The sequence below is a fragment of the Musa acuminata genome, chromosome BXJ3-4 (assembly GCF_036884655.1).
Source record: "Musa acuminata AAA Group cultivar baxijiao chromosome BXJ3-4, Cavendish_Baxijiao_AAA, whole genome shotgun sequence".
Taxonomy (NCBI): Eukaryota; Viridiplantae; Streptophyta; class Magnoliopsida; order Zingiberales; family Musaceae; genus Musa; species Musa acuminata.
In genome coordinates, this window is record NC_088352.1 from 48495724 (window position 1) to 48515621 (window position 19898).

At 39.3% G+C, this 19898-nt stretch overlaps 4 protein-coding genes across 4 annotated transcripts; 2 read left to right on the forward strand and 2 right to left on the reverse strand.

The window, feature by feature from the left end:
• Positions 1 to 359: 359 nt before the first annotated feature.
• Positions 360 to 9075, forward strand: LOC135637122 (protein REBELOTE-like). The gene is made up of 13 exons (XM_065149557.1): positions 360 to 486; positions 685 to 859; positions 982 to 1042; positions 1733 to 1853; positions 2482 to 2533; positions 2614 to 2708; positions 4593 to 4661; positions 5262 to 5777; positions 6197 to 6499; positions 7382 to 7708; positions 8355 to 8561; positions 8750 to 8839; positions 8920 to 9075. Exons 2-13 carry the CDS (start codon positions 736 to 738, stop codon positions 9004 to 9006), a joined length of 2052 nt encoding a protein of 683 aa, XP_065005629.1. The 5' UTR covers positions 360 to 486; positions 685 to 735; the 3' UTR covers positions 9007 to 9075.
• Positions 9076 to 16117: 7042 nt separating this feature from the next.
• LOC135635756 (auxin-responsive protein SAUR71-like) lies at positions 16118 to 16656 on the forward strand. Its single transcript, XM_065147056.1, has one exon. It carries the CDS (start codon positions 16126 to 16128, stop codon positions 16477 to 16479), a length of 354 nt encoding a protein of 117 aa, XP_065003128.1. The 5' UTR covers positions 16118 to 16125; the 3' UTR covers positions 16480 to 16656.
• Positions 16626 to 17526, reverse strand: LOC135635755 (uncharacterized). The gene has a single exon (XM_065147055.1). The coding sequence runs from the start codon at positions 17395 to 17397 to the stop codon at positions 16801 to 16803; it is 597 nt and encodes a 198-aa protein (XP_065003127.1). The 5' UTR covers positions 17398 to 17526; the 3' UTR covers positions 16626 to 16800.
• Positions 17527 to 17657: 131 nt separating this feature from the next.
• LOC135635754 (LOB domain-containing protein 4-like) lies at positions 17658 to 18902 on the reverse strand. The gene is made up of 2 exons (XM_065147053.1): positions 18286 to 18902; positions 17658 to 18187 (listed from the first exon to the last, which is right to left on the reverse strand). The coding sequence occupies exons 1-2, from the start codon at positions 18757 to 18759 to the stop codon at positions 17816 to 17818; spliced, it is 846 nt and encodes a 281-aa protein (XP_065003125.1). The 5' UTR covers positions 18760 to 18902; the 3' UTR covers positions 17658 to 17815.
• Positions 18903 to 19898: the final 996 nt, after the last annotated feature.

Genomic DNA, 19898 nt, shown 5'->3' on the forward strand with positions numbered 1-19898 from the left:
CTTTAATTAATGATATAAGGAGAATTAAAATTAAATATCACTTTCTTAAATATATGAAGCTCAATACTATATTTTTCAAGTATAAAGATCTAAATAAAAACCATAATTAATCTGGAATCATCATGCACACGAGTCAACCTCATGCTCTCCGTAGAGTGCTTATTGTCAATCCCGTGTTGTGGCATATGGTTTACCTATGATTGCTGCTGAAGAGGATTACAAACTATTAAGCTTTTCGCACCGAATAGAAAAAGTAAGTCTGCTAAACATCGGCCTTTGTTTACGCGCGTGGGCTCAGGCGCCCGCCGGCCCAGTCGGACCGGATCTGGTTCGATCGAACCAGCTCGACACATTTTACACACAAAGCCCCAGTGCAAGACGAGACGAGACGAGACGAGACGAGCGGAGCGGACCCGTGGAAACCTAATCGGCGCGACGGCGGCGGCGACGACAGCCTCTTCCTCCACTCCAGCGGGCTAATCGTCGGTATGTCTCTCTCCTCCTCCTCCTCCTCCTCGCCCTCCCCATACCCAACAACCCCATCCCCGTCCTCCTCCTCCTTCCTTCTTAATTGTTTTGTTAATATAGATTTGAACGATGCAATTTGATCCGTTGTGTTTTGTTCGGACTCGGTTTGGAACTCGACGCGCCATCGTCATTCTTTCCTCTTACCTGAAACCCTAGTCGACTCTATCCTCCGGCTTCCGACTGCAAAATCTCTTTTCTTGGCAAAAGATGGCGAAGAAATTGGGGAAGAAGGCCAGGAAGTTCGCCAAGAAGAACCTCCCGTCCGTTATGAAGAGGCAGCGCAAGCTTAACTCCATGTTCAAGAAGAAATCCGCTCCCCGTAGATTGAAAGGTTTCGATCGAATAACTTTATTTCCTTCTCATACTGGACTGGCAACGGTGTTTTCTCATAACATATCAGAGAAGCGGGTTAAGTGCAAACAGAATTGAATGATAATTGTTTTCCATTGACAGTAAGCAACGAGGTTTTCCTTGAAGAGAGCAATAAGTCGAAAAACGTTCAGCAGACTCACGGGTAAGAAGGCTTTGATAATCAGTACAAATAACTTAATAGTATATAATTTTATTCATTCTCTTTTGATTAAACAACGCATATACTCACTGCAGCTCTTGCCGATGCTTATATGCACCTGCATTTATCTTTAAATAGTCTCACTCCAAGAACTTTGGTGGGTGATTAAAAAAAAATATTATCATTGCCCTAGTCTTAAAGGTTATTTTGGAGCACTAATTAACTGATTGTGGTAGAAATGGGTAGTTTTCCACCATGCTTTGGATTAAATGCTCTAAAAAATCAGCAAAGTGCAACCAAGATTGTTATGCACTGTAAGGTCATGGAAAATATATCAGATGAGACTTGAGAAAGGAGACAACGTAAACTCTGCTTTGTGGTTGAAATTCATTATAAGACTGCCAGGATATTCTCATTGGAGAACCTATTAAAATATGTGATTAAGCTGGTTTCATACAAGTAGCTAATATTTTTTCATAATAATTTGTGTTAGGATGATGGAATTCTGCCAATAAACAACATCATGCTAGTTTTTGTGGATTACCTTCTTCCTTGGTTCACATGGTGTCATGGTCTGATGGTGGATATTCTACTAAACATCGAAAGAATTAATATGTTTGTTGTCTGTCTTGTTTTCTTCCTCGCATTGGAGAAACATGCTTTCAAGTTTTTAATTTTTTTTTTCTTATTTAGAGATCATGAAGGGATGATCCTAGATGAAGCTGTTTACAACAATGATCTTGGGGACCTATTTCATCAAGATGATTATGATTTGGCTGAGGATGCTTCAGTTAGTGATGGATATATATCTGAGGTTTGTTCTCTGAATCTTTTTTTATGACTGCTACCATATTCTTTGTTATGCATGAAAGTAGACTATTCTCCACATGGACATTGCTTCTTGTCTTGGCAATCATTCAAGAAGGGATAAATTATTAGCATAAACTTTATCAAGATTCCCGGATGATAGTGATCAAAGTTTAGCACCATGGTTTGGTTCTCAGTAACTCTATTTTTAACTTCTCAAAGCACAAATTAAAAAGTGTTTCAAAAATTTTCTAAGTAATACATATTGAAATTTTCCTATCTATGTCGTTCATAATACATGGTTGGCTTTTTTTTCTACATAACAATCTAGTCCATTTTGTTCAGCTAATTCAATTCGTATCTATTTCCCTAAATAGTTGGTTTTGTTTTTTTGCTTTTACTTTTTTTTGGTTCCCTTATTTTAAATATTCAATTTAACTTATCCAATGCTTATAACTAGTCTCAGGGACATTTTAACTCTTTTTTCTTTTTGCAACTTTATCATCCACTTATATATCCACTTACACATATATCTGCAAGCACACACATATATCCACTTACATATATAATGCTTACCTATGTGCATATTTTTGCCTCGTTCCTGTGAATGTTTTGCTGATAACGGTATGCAACAGGACCCTGAATGCCCTTACATTTCGGAAAGTGAAGACGAGATATGTTCTGAAGGTTTGTATTTTTTGTAACATCTACATGCTATGGATGCTGCCATAGGTCATGCTGGTCTAATTTTGTCTGAATGTGTGCAGAAAAGAGTGATGATGCTCCTATTCTGCTACAAAACAGGGAAATCTATCAAGAGATTGCAAAGCAGAAGCGTAAATTAGATAAGCTGTGTGTCAAGGTGAGAACTCTGTGTTTTTGTGGATATGGACAGTGCCAGTTGTTGTAGCCAAATTTGGAATTGATCTTTCACAAGTAAAGAATCTTATTTTGATTTACCATTGACTTCTCGTTTTCTCACTGCACTTTCTGAGATTATTTCTGTTTACATCATGTTGGATTTTAGATATAGACTTCTAATTTTACAACATAGTTTGGTGCTGCATCCTTTAATTTCTGTTTTGACTTCAGCACATGCATATGTGCATTTGATTGCAATCCATTATCTAGGAGTAATGAAAATTGCATCAGCTTAGTTGTTGATACCTTGATGGCTTCTTATGCAATATTTATATCATGTGAATAGCAAACTACTCTTCTGAACTTTGTAACAAAATGACCAGTTTTTCTTTCAACTGTATATATATTCTTTCATGTCATTTATCTTTATTCGGGATAATGGCCCTAGATAATCCACATGCCAATCTTAATGGACTTATCTTTCTCTGTCTGTTGAAACCTGTAACTCGAATGCACTTATCTTCCGTTGATTAGGGATCTAGAGTTTTCTGTTATGTTTCTCTAATTTCCTGAATGCAATTATATTATGCTGTAGTTCCTTGTAATTCTAGTTGGGGCTGTATTCTAGTTGGTCTAGTTGGGTTCAAGGGTCATCATGAAAGAAAACCATGAGAACTGAAACTGATCTGAACTAGTTATAAACTGAACCTGAACCAAACTGAAATTTTGGGTTCAGTTTGGTTTGGGTTTGTGGTTTGCATCTTTTAAATGATTTCACACTCTCTTTCTTCTTATTGCATAACTAAAGGTGAAAATTAGGAACGAATTGGTGATTTAACTGATACACTTGGTGATGGTGGTAACATATGGATCCTTGTTTTTGAAGCAAGCTCCCAGCTGTCGGTGGGATCTTTTTGTATATGCCTTTCGTGATAGTCTGTGGCAACGGTATCAAGGTGTTTAATTGATGATGATGCTTTATTTAGGAGATCCCAGTGTTTGGGCATGCATGGAGACAGTGGAAGCTATGAGTATGATGTCACACTATCAGTTGCTGATCCAGATGACTGACTTGTTCACACAGAAAGGAAAATTTGGAAACATTTGTGAACTGCCAAGAAAGCCCTGTAGGTGAATGTGGAAGGAGGTTATCAACAAACAGGATTTTCAGAGCAATCTTAGCCCTCCAATTAACTTTTTTTTTTGTGTATATGTCAAGCTAAGCAGCCTATTTGGTTATGTTCCATTTTTTTTGTGTATCATCCACAAGAAAACCAAAAAACCTAAGCCATGAAATTGAACCAACTTTAGAAGATACTGAGCCGGCCAAAAGAAATACAGTTCAATTTGGTTTCCTAGATTTTTTAGGTTGGTTGACAGCCCTAATTGTAGTCTTTTTTTTTTTACACCCTTATCCTTCAGTACTAATATTGGAAATTTTTACTCATACATGCTCTACATTGTGACGCATAAAGCATAGTCGGTCTTATCATTTTCCTAAATATATTTATTTTTTAATGAGAGGTGTATTCCTTGGGTACATGCTGCACCATATTGATCTATCATCATTTGGTGTTCTACTTTCTTTTTTTATTGAGCATCTTTCAATCTTCCATTATAATTTAATGATAGTTTCAGGGTACTATACAAATTATTAGTTAATAATTCATTATGGGGAATCTTGGATGATTGCTTTAAAGAAGTTATCATTATATTATCTGATATCTCAGTGGACTAAGTGAGCTTGTCGAGTTCTTGATGGTTTTTAATTTCTATTTCTAGTCATGTCTGTCTGAGCTTGCAATGCTTTTTTTCTTTAGGTTCTCACTCAATTCTTCTTGTACTTTTTGGTGCTGACAACCATTTTTCTGTACTTTACTGCTAGGACCCACAATTTTCAAAATTCCTTGAAAATCGAAGATCTGACCTCCACAAGTCCAAAAGCGAAGAAATTGTAAGATTTTTTAAATTATTTTTTTTCTACATATTAGATCTGATGATGCTTATTGTCATTCAGTAATAAGATCATATGTATTAGATTTTGAGGGCCTTAACATACAAGGAATACCGAGCTAAGTCTAGCTGGAAGTTTGGAGCTTATTCACTATATGATTTATGATTGATGAGATTGTAGGTTGTATGAATTGAAAACTCTTCCACATGTCTGGTAATTTAGAATTTTCTACATTATTTCGCTTTTTGTTTGACATTATCTAACTTGTATGTGGCTATCAAGAGTTGAATTTTGTAGCTTCAAGACAACATGCTAGCTACATATCTTCTGAGAAATTTGAAGCAAAATCTGTAGATCGTTTATGGTGGTTACTAAATTTTAGTTCTTATAATGTTTGGTTGTGCAAGTCTTGTTATGATCTTTTAACATGTAAGTACATGCACAGACAACTCAGCTATATGAACAGCAGTCATCTATCCAGTTTGAATAATTGGTTATATCTTGTTATTGTTTGCCTTTCTGTTATGTACTTTTATTTATTCTCTACTGTATTTGTGGTTAAATTATGAACAAATATCCTAAAATCACTTTTCATGGTAGTATTCAGATGAAGAAGGTGATGCTAATAGTGCTGATGACGATGGCATAAGAGAAAGTGAAACTTCACTTAGTGGCAAGGTTCTTACAAGCTCGACTTTAGATGTTTGGTGTTGGATGGTTATGGAACAGCCAAATAGTTCTACATTCTCTAGCCTGCTTTATGGCTTCCGTGCTGCTTGTCATTATGGGGTGGACTCTGATGAAGTTTCACAACAGAAGATTGCAAATAGAGAGGTTTTCTCTAAGCTTCTGACATTCATTCTTCAAGAAGCACATGGTATTTTCTGTAGGCTCTTGGGAATTTCGGGTTCGATGAATAAAGAAAACTTGTTGAAGACAACAAAAAACTCCGAGTGGAAATCTGTGAGACCACTGATCAAGTCATATCTGAGGAGTTCACTCTTCCTTTTGAATCAGGAAATGGACAACCAGATTCTTATGTTTGTCATATCTCAGCTCAGGTTGTCAATTATGTTCTTTGCTGCTTTCCCATCACTGGCAAAGAGGTTGATTAAGGTACTTCAGAGTGTTCTTTACTAAAGATTCGAGTATTTAGCTACGAAATTTGTTAATCAGTTAGATTATAAGAACTGGGGAATAATTTTCAGGGTTTTTAATATTTCCAAACAAGCCATGCCGTAACTCTACATGAAATTCCAATCATAACAAGAGTTATTACATTTGTTGTGACAAGCCAAATAGTTTACAAAATTGGGGTTTCTATAAAAGAGTAGTTACATGCCCTTGTTATTAGCATGATAATATTACATAGATGGCAGTATCATTCCAGTCGTTTCAAATTACTGATTGCAGTTCTCAGCAAAACCAATAAACTTTGTCACCTAATGACTACTATTAACCCTTAAAAAAAGGGAATTTCTCAATGAGGAAAAAAAACTGTCTTCTTTTCTTACTCATCTTATATTTTGATGCAGCGATCCATACATTTGTGGGCTACAGGCGATGAGAATCTCTCTGCGTGTTCATTTTTTATTATACGGGACATTGCTTCAAAGTTTTCCTCCGACTACCTTGATATATGCCTGATGAGAACATATCGAGCTTTCATAGCAAATTGCAAGTTTATGGACCCCGCAAATCTGAAGCATATTAAATTTCTGATGCACTCTATAGTGGAAATTTATTCCTTAGATATTCAAAAATCATCTCAGAAGGTGCTTGTCTCCGTGCAGCAGCTCGCAAGTATCTTAAGACAGGCTCTTAAGATAAAGAAAAAGGTTTGAAATACCTACATAGCTCTTGTGGAATTATGTTGTTTCTGTTCTACAAGTTCTTGAGTTTTTGATGTGATGAGGTTCATTGCCTGATACAGAGACATGCATAGAAAGTTAATGCTTTTTTTTCCTTGTCATGATGGCCTTATGTATTTTGTGGTGGTATTTGTGTGCATATTGTCATTACTATATCAAATTTGGGGGTAACGTTGACTAGTCTGGGGAGCATCTATCTACAACATGGGCAATTCAAATATGTGATATGATATTTTCTTAGAAATCTGATAAACACTTATGCAAAAACGAGCAATAAAAAAACCTTTATGAAATGATTGTAGCACATTCTGAAGCAAATTTGAAGCTATAGTTACAAACATTAGATGGAAGTAAAATTTTGTTGGGCGTTCAACAAAATTGCAACATCTCCATGTTTCAACTCTTTCTATTTTTGAATATGTTAATGAAGATTCCTAACTACAGTTTCTCTTCGTTCTTAATTCCTTTCTTTCTCTCGTTTTGATCATACTGTAAAGAGGACTTGAAACGTGAAGTAAACACTCAAGAAATGAATCTAAAAACCACCAAAAGGATGGCCTAGTGCATAATGCTCGCCATTAAGGTGCTGGGAGGAACAGATGGATGTAGCTTTAATTCTTGAAAGAAAAATCATGGAACTCTTTGTCTTTCTGGATCATTTCAATCTTAAAGTAGTGGGGATTCCTTTTATCCCTGCTTTGAATTTTCTGCTGTGACAGAGGGTCTGTGAGCATGTTCTTTCTTTTCTTCCTTTGTTAGTTACTTTCTGCAAAGCTATCTGTAGTCGTTTACTTATGAATATGTAGAAATAGTTTATATTAAGTTCATTTCATTGTCTTTTTAATGCAGGAGGAACTCAAAAAGATACATAGCTGGCAGTACATTAACTGCATCAGTGTATGGGTTGAGTTTGTTTCTTGTAACTTCAAGAATTATGACCTACAGCCATTGCTTGTTTTGATTATTGAAATTATAAGGGGGATAGCTCACTTGTTTTCTGGGCCACGTTATTCGCCTTTAAGGTTTAAATGCGTGAAAATACTCAATCAGCTCTCTCTTTCCAGTGGAGTTTTTATTCCTATTGCATCCTTGCTCTTCGACTGCCTAGAACATAGAGGAAATATCAATGTAGACAGAACACAGAGAAGTCATGTTGACTTTTCTTCCTTATTGAAGGTAAAGAAACAGTTTGGTTACTGTAATCTTATGTTTGATGCTATTTCTATGGTGCTAAACCATTTTGATTTCTTTTCTATAATTTGAAGTGTACATTTTATGCTAATAATCAGTTTTTATATAAAATATTATCTGCACAAGTTTTAGAAAAAAATACAACTGCTTTCCAATTTGGTACAAGTACATTGAGGAACCTTTATTGAAGGCTGTAAGTCCACTGGCAGGCAGGGATCATCACAAAGTCCTACACATTTTAGCCTATGATATTGAACAAACTGATATAAACACTTATGTTGAAATGGATTTTGATGAAGATGCAAAAGCTGGGGACAAACAGTTGACAAGCCAATGTCTCTTTATTTCCATTCCATATCGGTCCTCTTTCCTTGGGATGCAAACTGCTAATGCTTGTTAGTCCTCGTTTTGGGGATACATGTTCCAACTAAAAGGCATTGATTTGCATTTGTCTCCTATTGCTGGAATAATAATTACTATGACCTGAATAATGTGGCTATAATTTAAAAATAATCCTTTTCAGGATCTTCTAATATTGACTATGCTTGTAGTTAATTCTTAAAATAATCCTCATTTTTGTTTCATGTGTAGTAATATTCTAATAATGTTCTTTTTTTCACTGGTAAAACAGGCACCCAAACAACTGCTCAAATCACGAGACTTTCATGAGGAGAGTATTCTTACAGCTATTCAGTTGCTTTCAGAGCATTTTTCTCAATGGAGCTATCATATATCTTTTCCTGAATTAACAACCATTCCACTGATTCTCCTGAAGAGATTCCATGAGAATACAACTCTTGAAAGTGTTCGTCGTACTGTTAAGCGTTTGATGGACCAGGTAACCGGACAATAAAAGAATTATTCTCTTATCAGTAAGCAAATGATTGATCTAAACACGAGCTAAGTCTTATGAGGATGTTGGACCAAAAGATGTTGTACAGTGCATTAGTTACTAAGTTCTTTCTACTCAGTACTGCAAATATGAGGAACCAGTGGTTCACTATTGTCTTTTCCCTTCAAATGCAGGCTCAGCAGAACAGTGAATTCATTCAGAGAAAAAGAGATGAGGTTTCATTTTCACCAGAGGATCAATCATCAGTTGATAGCTTTCTTCAGGTCAGTTTTTCCTCCCTCTATACCGTTTTCTTCATGCAAGAATAACCATGATGAATCTCTTCTTTGGTTTCTATATGCAGCTCGAAAAGAATGACAAGAGTGCTCCGTTTGGTCGGTTCTACGCCAGCACACGACATACTTCAATCTCCCAGAACATGATTCATTGAGTTGGCATCATCACATCATGTCGAGTTCGTATTCCATACAAGTCAGTTTATTTATCGTAGAAGCCAAAATTTTGCAAGTAGTGAATAATTCATCTGCTGAATGCTAAATTTTGTCTAATTAATGTAGTGGCATCTTTATAGTATACTGTTGGCAAAGAGCTATTGTAGGGCATGATGCTGCCTTGTGCCTGAACAATTAGGAAGTCATACATTTTAGTTGGTGCAGCAATCCATGTGAGGAAGTAATGATTCATGTGTGAAGGAAAGAAGGGAAAGAGTATTGGATGATATGTATGCCACTCTCTTTAACCATAATTCTATGTCCCATCTCTGAAATCCTCGTGTGTTGAAAGAGCCATTTGATGATTCAAGCCCTTTTCATTTATTGCATATAACATAATAGTTGCTTTGATCTAAGGCCACCATCAAACCTATATATATATATATGTATCAAATTGATCATGTCCGTCATCAAAAGTACGCAACAATCTTACTCGAGCATGGCTTTTTTCTCACTAAAAGTTGCCACAGAAACAAAACAGAAAAAGAAATACACGAAAGTACACCGGAGAGATGGATATCTCCATTCTCATTGGCTTCTCATTCCACAGGTTTGCTGACCGCCTCGAACACTCGCTTTCTGTCTTTGATCGGCATCTTAAGCACTCTTCGAAAGTGCTCAGTATCACAAGGTATTCTGAGGACTCCCTTCTGCTGGTATCCGAACTCCCCAGCTGCCATCTCCAGCAAGCTAACAAAGCATGCATGCTTGAACGCCTCCACGCTCACCAGGAACCTCTGCAACCCCTCCTCCTCTGCTGCGGCCGCGCCCACCAGCACGGGCACGTAACCCCTCGGCGCTGCTCGTTCCTCGCCGCCCATTCTCCCTCCTCCGTCGACCGCCATCAACCTCTCACCAACCTCTGCATCCGCTCCAATCCGTCGCTAGATATACTGCAAGCTTCTGAGCTTGGTGCATTGCATGGAGTGCATGGCATCTTTGACACGGGCATCGCGTGGTACAGAGATGCATGTCACTGGCTGCGGTACGTCGAATGGACGTTCGAGGAAGAAGGACGAGGAGGAAGGTTTAAATGCTCGGAGCCAATGTGCTCTATCCTGTCGCATCCAAACAATAATGCCAATGTGCTCGTGGCTCGAAAATTACGAGAGTTGATAAATATTTTAGAAGTTCTTTTCAGATTCAAATTATTCGGAGGATTACGATTAAGATTCGGAATCTCAGTAAATTAAGATTTATTGTTATAATTATATAATATATCTCGAGGTTGCTTTGGTGAAAGAAGGAGATATAGAGATTTTTTTGTTTTGGCTTTAAGGTCTTTCTGGTAGAGAACAGCGTTGCAGCTCATGCACGAAGAAGCAGAAGAATCATGATGTAGCGTACAGGTGGTCCCATGAACTCCTGTGATCTAAGCAAGCAAACGGATTGAGAAGTTTCATTTTAAATCACTGTTCTGAACATGACGTGTTTTTGTTGGAATTAAACTTACGAAAGATAAAGATATTCATCGTATCAAAAGGTAAAACATATTAAAGGATAAATCAAATTGAGTATTAATTTTAATAAAAAATAATTTAATGAGTGTAATGCATATACGTGGAATATATAAATCCTGGTTACGAAACCTAAAGAGTTTTTTAGTAAGATATAAAATATTTTATCTTGTCCTAAAACATAAAATATTTTATGTTGTCTTACTCTTCGAGTTTAATATTTGGTATCACAGGTTAAGCTATGACATCTTCTTCAACCATCTCATCCAACTTTAAATCACTGGATTGACAAAAAAAATATTTATGATATATGGTATATCCAAGATATACGAGAATTTGTAGAAGATGAATTTATTGAACCAAGTCGAGAAGAAGCAATGATCGATATATAAGCAAAAAAATAACTTAATGATAAAAGGAAAAAAGGAGAAAAAAACTTTATTCACGATTTACCGAGGGTTTGATAATACAATATTCAATATCATCGCTATAGCAAATACTTTAAAAAAAATTAAAAAATACTTCAAAAAACATTCGATTGTGTGGATAAGGTAAAAAAGTTTCCAATTCTATACTTCTGGATCTATTACTCTTTGATCACTTATCTGTTCACCATTTCATCTTATTTGATAAATAATAGAAATAATTTTTGCTTGAATCATCACATAGATTAGCAAAGTCACATAATTTAAGAAGTTTGATTGTAAGAAGAACAAGAATGATTCAAGAGCTATATAATGTGACTCAAAGAATTTATACTAATAATGATATTTTTTTTATTTTATCTTTTTACATGTTATGATCTATTAATCTTCAAATAAGTTTATAGAGAAAAAAAAAATAGCAGTAAGCTATGAACGAGAAAATTTATGCTATTAACAACACTGATATACGAGAGCTTACTACATTTCCAAATGACCACTAAACGATCGATATTAAATGAATCTTCAAAACAAAAAGAAATACAAAAGGGGAGATGAGAAATACAATGCATGATTAGTTACAAAAGGATATAAACAATAATACTGAATTAACTATGAAGAAGTATTCATTTTATTTACTCAACTAGAGATAATAAGATTACTTATCTCACTAATAGTTCAAATGAAATAAAATTTTTTTCAAATGGATATCAAATTAATATTTCTTAATAAATTTTTTGAAGAAGATGTATATGTTCAACAATACCCTAGTTTTATTATTCATGACTAAGGATATAAGGTATACAAGTTAAAGAAGGTTCTTTATGAGCTTGAACAAACCTTGTGAGTATAGAATTCTTGGATAGATATTTATTTTATTTAATTTTTATTTAAATGTTCACATGAACAAAATTTAACTTTGATGATATATCATATTTGTATGCCTATATATAGATGATTTAATTTTTACAAGCAACAATATCTCCATGATTAAAAATTTTAAACACTTTGTGAAGGAGTTTGAGATAATTGATTTGGGCATAATGACTTATTTCTTCAGAAGTTATACAAGATAACGAAGGAAATTTTATCTCATAAAAAAATTATGCAAAAGAGATTCTAAAAAAGTTTTCAATGAAAGATTATCATCGTATAGATACATATATGAAATATAGCACCAAGTTAGACCAAAAAAGATGAAGGTAAATCAATTAATTCAACTTATTATAAAAATATAGTTGGATGTTTAAGATATTTGACCTAGATTCTCACTAGATATACTATTTGAAGTTGGTTTAATAAGTTAATATATGAAAGCTCTTAAGACTTCTATTTAGAGATCGTTAAAAGAATTTTATAATATATTAAAAGGAGCTTATCTAATGATTGTGCGAAAAGCTATATATATATATATATATATTTGCTTGTGAGCTGTGAGGTAGAAGATAGAGCAACGTCTTCTTGTGTTTGTCATATAATATTACTAAGAAAGCTACTTCAAGAACTTCTTACGTTGTAGGATAAGTCAATCAATATTTTTTTTGATAACAAATCAGCTATTGCCTTAACTAAGAATCCAGTGTACTATAAAAGATCAAAGTATATCGATATAAGATTTTATCTTATAAGAGACTATGTCAAAAATAAAAAGTGAGACTATTTTATATACAAGTGAACAATTGCTCGATATACTTATAAAATCTCTTAAATTTAAAGTATTTCAATAATTTCGAAAAAAATTTGGTATGTTAAATGAAAAAAATTTAAGGGGAAGAATGCTAAAATTAAATTTATTAAGGTATCGTAAAAATATTCATTATATCAAAAGATGAAATACATTAAAGGTCTATAGAAAGATAAATCAAATTGATTGTTGATTCACTCTTTCGAAAAAAATAATTTATATTAAAAAAATAATTTATATTAAAAAAATAATTTATATTAAATATAATGAATGTAATATATTTATGAGGATTATATAAATCTCATGTGTTAGTTCATCAAATATGAAAAAGATCAAGTAAAATATAAAATATATTACCTTGTCATACTCTTCATTTGCGTCATACTTCTGTAGCTGTTTCTCTTCTCATTATCGAGTTCTAACAGTTTTATCTCTCCATGCTGCGCGACTAACTCTCCACCGTGGTCGCTGTAAGTTCCTCCGAACCACGATTCACCCACCTTAGAGAGAGAAGAAGAAGAGGAGTGAAGCTAAGAAACAGGTGATGAAACGACATGTGAGATCCTTAAATTGGACAGCGATGGTACGTAGCATGAACTGGAACTTACCTGGCCATGTGAAGGCTTCAGGATCAAGCTCGTCCGAGAGAGAAACACATGGAAAGAACCATTCATGAGCTTCAATACTGACTGGGTTGTGGTCACGCACCGTGTAGAAGAAATCTGTGGGTGAATGATCGTGCAGGCATCCGCTATTCTATTCCCACCTTTGAACCATCATCCATCGAGGATGATCAACTCAGGGCATTGCCACCAGTGGGCATCTCCTAGGCCAATAAATGATTCCAGATTACATGCATGGCGCGAAGTTAGCTGAATTTGCTAAACTGGTGAGAAAACGCTAAATCGAGTAATTTCGAATTCCAATAATTTAACGAACATTCGTAAGAGAAAGAATTTAAATACTTCAAAAGACGATCATAAAAGTTCCACAAATAAACCTACGAACGGATTACGTATAAACTTTTTTTGATCCAAATTTAATTCTAACATGCTTTCGAAATCTCATCCAACCTATGTCACGCGTAGAATTCTACTGTATTAAGATGATTTACATTTCACACCACTCCACACGAGTGTGTCTCTCTGAAACCAACCCATGACATGTAAAAACACGATTATTTTAAACGTTTATTAAGCATACGATTACTATTGTCTTAATTTTGGATAGTAAAAATCAAGAAAAACAAACAAAACACATATAAAACAGTAACGAAGCTAACTTAAAACATCAACAACTTAAAAACGACAAACCAACAGTTACGTTGCGGGTTGTCGGCGGCCGTCCACGGTATTATTTTTGTTGGCCGTCCATGATAAAAAGCATTAACAAAATGTGATCTTCTCGTCGTGAAGAAGCTGATGCACACCTATGACATTTTAGATCGACACTGTTGTGTCTCGGTGTTCGTCCTGAGTTGTTCATTGTTCGAGTCGCTGACTTGGAGCAGGACACCGTCATGGGTCCAGCCGGTCACATAAAGAGAAGCCTAATAACCCATGCAATGTACCGCTTGCTGTGGCCGTGACAGGCGAAGGTACAGATTCCGCCCGTGGTTTTCGCTGCGTCTCTTCGAGTCGCCGACTACCAGAAAAATACTTTTCAATCTTACTTTTCTCTCTCTCTCTCTCTCTCTCTCTCTCCACATATATATATATATATATATATATATATATATATATATATATATATATATGAGACTTGGAATTGATTGAGAAAAAATATGTTCATATAAGCTTGAATAGGGTTATTAAAAAAATTAAATTAAATAAAAAATTATGTTCTATAGAGTTTAGAGATGGAAAGAAAATGATAATAATAATAATAATAATAATAATAAAAAAGTGTTCCATACTGCATACAACTTCTGGGTTTTGAATCACCTACCAACTCGCACCAGACTTGTTGGGTTGGGCCTTTATCTTTGTCGAATTCTAGTGGACCACTAGAATTCTAACATACACAGATGAACTTGATCCGTATATATTGACGTTTAAAATAGATAGATAGATGGTCGATGGTAGTGGCAGTTGAGCTCTACCCTTCACCAAATCCTGAAGGAGTTAGGTAGGTTCTTGTGTGACACTGTATATTCATATCTATGAAATGAAAAAGAATCGTTTCATAGTTGCTAGCTAATAGTCAGATTATATATGTTAGGTTTGACTTACAATCTCACAAGCTTAGATTGATATATGTTAGTTCGATTTAGGTTTGTCAATATTTGATTCCTAACATCGTAGGAAAGTAGGGTGACAAGATCGAACTGCAGCTTGATCCTAAAAGCAATCAACGCACAACACATAAATAGTGAAAGATATCGACAGAAATTGACCCACTAACAAGCTTACCCCCTTTTTTTTTTGGATTGCTCCCTTTTCTATCTTGATAAGCCTTATCCTGATAGCATTGATGTGAGATAGCTCTATAGAAACCCCAACCCTCACTGTGGTCCGATTTGGATCCAATGTGGTCCAATTTGGTGGCGGCTTCAACATTCTATAAATTGAATGTAATCCACTCCCCCACACGCTACTTCTCATGGCCAATGCCACTTTCACGGAGAAAACTTGCATGCTCTCCTCACCTAGTCACTCTTTCCCTTGCAAGTACAAGCCCCAGATCTTATTTCGATCACATCTACTAGTTAGCAGTCACTATAATCGTTTGGTGGCCACAAAAGTGGCTTTTAGGTTCATTCATTTGGCCCCACAACTCTTTGTTCTCTACTTCCTTTTTCCACTACCAGAGGTGGAGTGGACCACAATACTACTACTACTACCACCGCCACCGCCACCGCCACCACCACTGAAAGTGTGCGTCACGGAAACCGTACCAAGATGACTACGGAACCCCAAAAAGAGTCCCACTTCACCTGCTCCTCCCTTTTGGTTCCTTGGGGGGCTTTGGTTGATGCTTGCTTATCGTTCCAAGGTATTAGTGTGCTAGTTGGCTTCTAGAAACCTATTTATTTAGGGTAAGTATGTTGTACTCTTGTGTCGATAAAAGGTGTTTGCGTGACCAAAAAGGTCAAGGGGACGAACAAGAGTCAAACCAGAGTAGGTGCAACATTGAATGATATGATTGGTATCGACCATGCCCAATTAGAGTGTAGTTTCTTCGTATGATTTTAGCGTTAGATTTAGGTCTGTATGTGGGCCCACCATTGTTTTGATCTCATGCTTTGAGAGTCGTTCAGAGGTTTGGTGTCCCAGGTGGCACGCCAGGAGAGGTATGGATCCCACATTATGGAAGAAAGAGCTGTTTCCTGTTCGCGGAACAGCTAAAATGAAGAATGTAAAATTAGAAGGGTTTTGCGTCGTACCTGCCAAGACGTACCCGCACGCGTACCCGCCCCGTCGGTCTTCTCGCCACCGATTTGTAGCCGTCTACAAATACGCCCCCCACCTTCCGTTCCCACCATCGCAGGCGAGAATGATCCGACGGATGTCGCGGGTGGCGGACTGCTCCCAGTGCCCGGCGATGCGGGGGTGGGAGAAGGGGAGGCGGCCGGCAGCTGCGGCGGCGCAGGGCCACGTGCCGCTCCACGTGGGGGAGGAGATGGAGCGGTTCGAGGTCCGGATGGAGCTGCTCGCCCGGCCCGCCTTCCTCGAGCTGCTGCGCCGGTCTGCCCAGGAGTACGGCTACGGGCAGCGCGGCGTCCTCCGCATCCCCTGCCCGGTCCCGTTCTTCCGCCGCCTCCTCGCGGCCTGCGGGAGTAGGGTGGAGGAGGATGGACTGCTCCGGTCCTTCGACGAGTTGTTCCACTCGTCCTCCGACCCGAATTGACCCGGCGAATCGAATCCGCTTCCTGGCTTCTTCTTTTCTCTGTTCGCTGATCCGCCCATGGAAGCTGTTGTTGTAGATAAACTTCATGGTGTATCGAAGGAGGGTCTTCTTCCTTTTCACTCTGTAGAGATACCGATGAGCTCCAATTACATGAATTCTCGAAACTATTGTACTTCATCTTATCAATCTTATTACATGACACCTCAAAGAGGGGAGGTTTCGGTCACAGAAGAAGAACGATGACAGCAGAACAAGCATCATTCTGCCATCATTTCGATAAACAAGCCGAAAAAGCCTCGATTCAAGGCGCAACGGAGATCCTTAATCGCAGAGCACGAACCTCGTGAGGCCCAACACGACGCAAGACAGCAAGAGGAGCACCATGGTGGCCACATCCCTGGTCGACCACTTACGCACCTTGGCCTCGACGCGCAGACTCTTGGCCCGCCGCAGCGCGTCCACCTCCTTGAACAGGTCGAACTCCGCGCCCTTCCGCTTCAGCTCCTCCACGCACTTGCCCAGCAGCACCCCGTCCTCCCTCTCCCTCTCCAGCAGCCGCTCCAGCACGCACTCCGTGTCGGTCTTGTAGCGGACGGCCCACACGACGGCCATGGAGCAGAGGAGGGAGCACAGGCAGGGGATCCACGACCGGCGGCACGCGGCAGAGGGGGACGAGGCGGACGCAGAGTAGAGGAGGAGGAGGATGAGGGAGTGGAAGACGAAGAAGGCGCAGTAGAGGGCGGCGATCTCGCGGCGGACGGCGTCGACACGGGACTCCCGGAGGGCGATGCGGCGGGCGACGAGCTCCTCCTCCTTGATCCACTGCTTGAGCAGGAGCTTGTGGGTGACGCTCTCGGCGATCTCGTGGAGCGGGTGCCGGTGCTCGTCGCTGCTACTGCCAACGACACCGCCGGTCATCTCCTCGAATTCTTTGAGGTCTTGGAAAGGGGGTGGAGAGGAAACCGAAGGGAGGAATAGTATAATTCGAATCGAGGGGACGGAAGGCGGTCGAGTTTAAACGCCAAGAGATCGGTCGTTGTAACGGCCAGATTAAGGAGATCTGGTCACGTGACGCACGCTCCAACGGTCAAATTCCTTTGGTGTTGTCCAAATAATAATATCTCAACTAATCACTTCATATTGATGAGAGATGAAGCAAATTAATCGTCAAGAGGTTACATATAACCATGTAATATATACTTTCATGTGAGGGGTCAGATGCGTGCAGCCTATATCCAGAACAAAAATGCTGCAATGTGCTGTGCATACATGATCGATCAGGCTGACCAGACTGCCCGTGCACATGAGGAGGAATGCGTTGGTGTAATGGCGGGTCTTAACATGACCAAATCTGTGGCTCTCCCAAGTTAGACTGGTCCAGCATCGCCATGTCCAGCGGAAACACTGACTTGGTCGTGTCAGGCTCCATCAGCTGCTTGTGCTCGGGCGACATGGACGAAGAGCCCGTGTAGGAGGTGCTCGCGGTGGCCATGGCGGTGTGGCTGAAGCGGGCGAGGTAGGCGGCGTGACTCATGCGCAAGTGCAGCATCTTGGCTCTAGCCACGGCCAGTTGTGCCTGGAGAGCCTGGATTTGGCAGTGGAGGGAGGTGATGGCGCCCACACACCCGTAGACTGGATCTCGCACCCGGGCGTTCGCCTCGTACACCAGGCTGCTCACAGCGTCTCCTCGGTGCTGCGCCGCTATCTCCTATGCTCGCGCAGATAATTCACAAGGTGAGTTCTGATCGAGCCATGCATCTCATCTAATGTTCCGTACTGCAGACAGAGAGAGAGAGAGAGAGAGACCCGCAAGAGTTTGCTGACATTGCTAGCGCCGAACACCTTGTGCACGCTGGCGAACTTCTGCGGCTCGTCGGAGGGGAAGTGGGGAGCAAAGACGCAACCCTGCGTGCACCGGCGCCGTAAGAGCTTGCATGCCGCGCATGGCGAAGCCGTGGTGTGCTTCCTCCCTTCCCCTTTCATCCTTCTACACTTCCCGGCTTCAATCTGTCCGCACCAACTGCCTCTTACAGCCCATGTCGGAATCCATCCTTGCCTTAAATAACCTCCCAGAAGACGAGAGCAGAAAAAGAGAAAGCAAGCAACGACAAGCGAGGAGACAATAAAGCAAAGATGGGTGAGGGAGAGGGAGAAGGGAAGGGAAGGCAAGGGAGGAGATGGTGTGGGTGTCTGGAGACAAGATGATGGCGTTGGTGGCATACACAGTCGAAACGTACATGGTGAGGAGATCTTGACGGTGTTGGGCCTACCTTGCTCCATGCTTCCTTGTCGTCTCTCACGTCCTTTCTGGCGTCCTGATCTCACAATTGTAGAGTAGTACGTCCCTGCAAGCAAAAAGTGGGCGCAAAGACTAATTAGATGTGTTTGTGCTGCAAAGCTCACGAGTCTCCAGTCGTCAGAGCTCTAACCGAGCCACTCACAGACCACGACGTTAGACCAGAAAAAGGAAAAGAAGGTATGCGGGTGTGCTGTTGGCCGGACAATCCCACGGTGTTAACAGCAACGGAGCTATTCGGTGACATTCTCGAAATGATGGGGAACATGAGAGCTCACAGAGCCACCGGTGCAGGTGGGGGGAAGAGCGAAGCGGGAGCTCTCTACTTCGTCTTATGTACTTGCTTCCCACTTTATACCTGTGATTATTCTTGTCATGACACAGGAAGCAAGCATGCAGGGCCTGTTTGGCTGTACTTCTTCTTTGTTCATGGAACTAAAAGATCGACAGCATTGCAGACAAAAGTTCGGTGATATTTGTCTGTCGATAATTTACTAGATATCATTTGAGAAAAAAGTATTCGATATTACGAAAACACTCGCACATTTGAACATGGGAATATCTACCGAGTGACATCTCATCCATGAATAATGTTGAGTTTGCATTCACAGATTTATTATTCTGATCGCTGCAGACGGAGGTGTCGTGCGTCGGAAACTTCCTCAGTGGGGAAGAAAATGTCAGTCAAAAGGCTTAAAGCGGCTGAGAAAAGTCGCACGGTGGACAGTAAGAGGTGTAGCAAAAAAGCACGCTTGCTTTTGCCGAGGAAAAAGGAGAGGTTGCGTGAGGAAGATAAAGCGTGCGCAGCGATGGGCTGATGGAACGTCTGCCGGCAGGTACTGTTCGCAGTTTCGAGTGGCAGTCGAGACTTGGCGGCACATCTTCTTCTCCAAGAGAGGCAGACATTGCAGCTTCTTCCGTTTGAAGAAGCCTGCCGATCCATTTTTGAGTGCCAGTTTTCTCGGATCATTCAAGTTTCTTCTGGAGTTGGATCATGACATGCTTGGCTTCCTTGCTTAGCGGATGAACACGACGAGAAAGTGTACGATCTGGATGTTGAAGATGATCATCATAGGATATTTTAGAGGAAATTTTCTGAAGAAAACATTACAATAATAATAAT

Bases quoted from the DNA above. Each gene is read 5' to 3' on its own strand.
- LOC135637122 (XM_065149557.1), top strand. From the start codon at position 736: ATGGCGAAGAAATTGGGGAAGAAGGCCAGGAAGTTCGCCAAGAAGAAC. The intron at 1,043-1,732 runs GTAAGAAGGCTT...TTTCTTATTTAG, and splicing joins AACGTTCAGCAGACTCACGG to AGATCATGAAGGGATGATCC. The intron at 7,709-8,354 runs GTAAAGAAACAG...CTGGTAAAACAG, and splicing joins ACTTTTCTTCCTTATTGAAG to GCACCCAAACAACTGCTCAA.
- LOC135635756 (XM_065147056.1), top strand. From the start codon at position 16,126: ATGATCCGACGGATGTCGCGGGTGGCGGACTGCTCCCAGTGCCCGGCG.
- LOC135635755 (XM_065147055.1), bottom strand. From the start codon at position 17,397: ATGACCGGCGGTGTCGTTGGCAGTAGCAGCGACGAGCACCGGCACCCG.
- LOC135635754 (XM_065147053.1), bottom strand. From the start codon at position 18,759: ATGGAGCAAGGTAGGCCCAACACCGTCAAGATCTCCTCACCATGTACG. The intron at 18,188-18,285 runs GTCTCTCTCTCT...GCGCGAGCATAG, and splicing joins ATGTCAGCAAACTCTTGCGG to GAGATAGCGGCGCAGCACCG.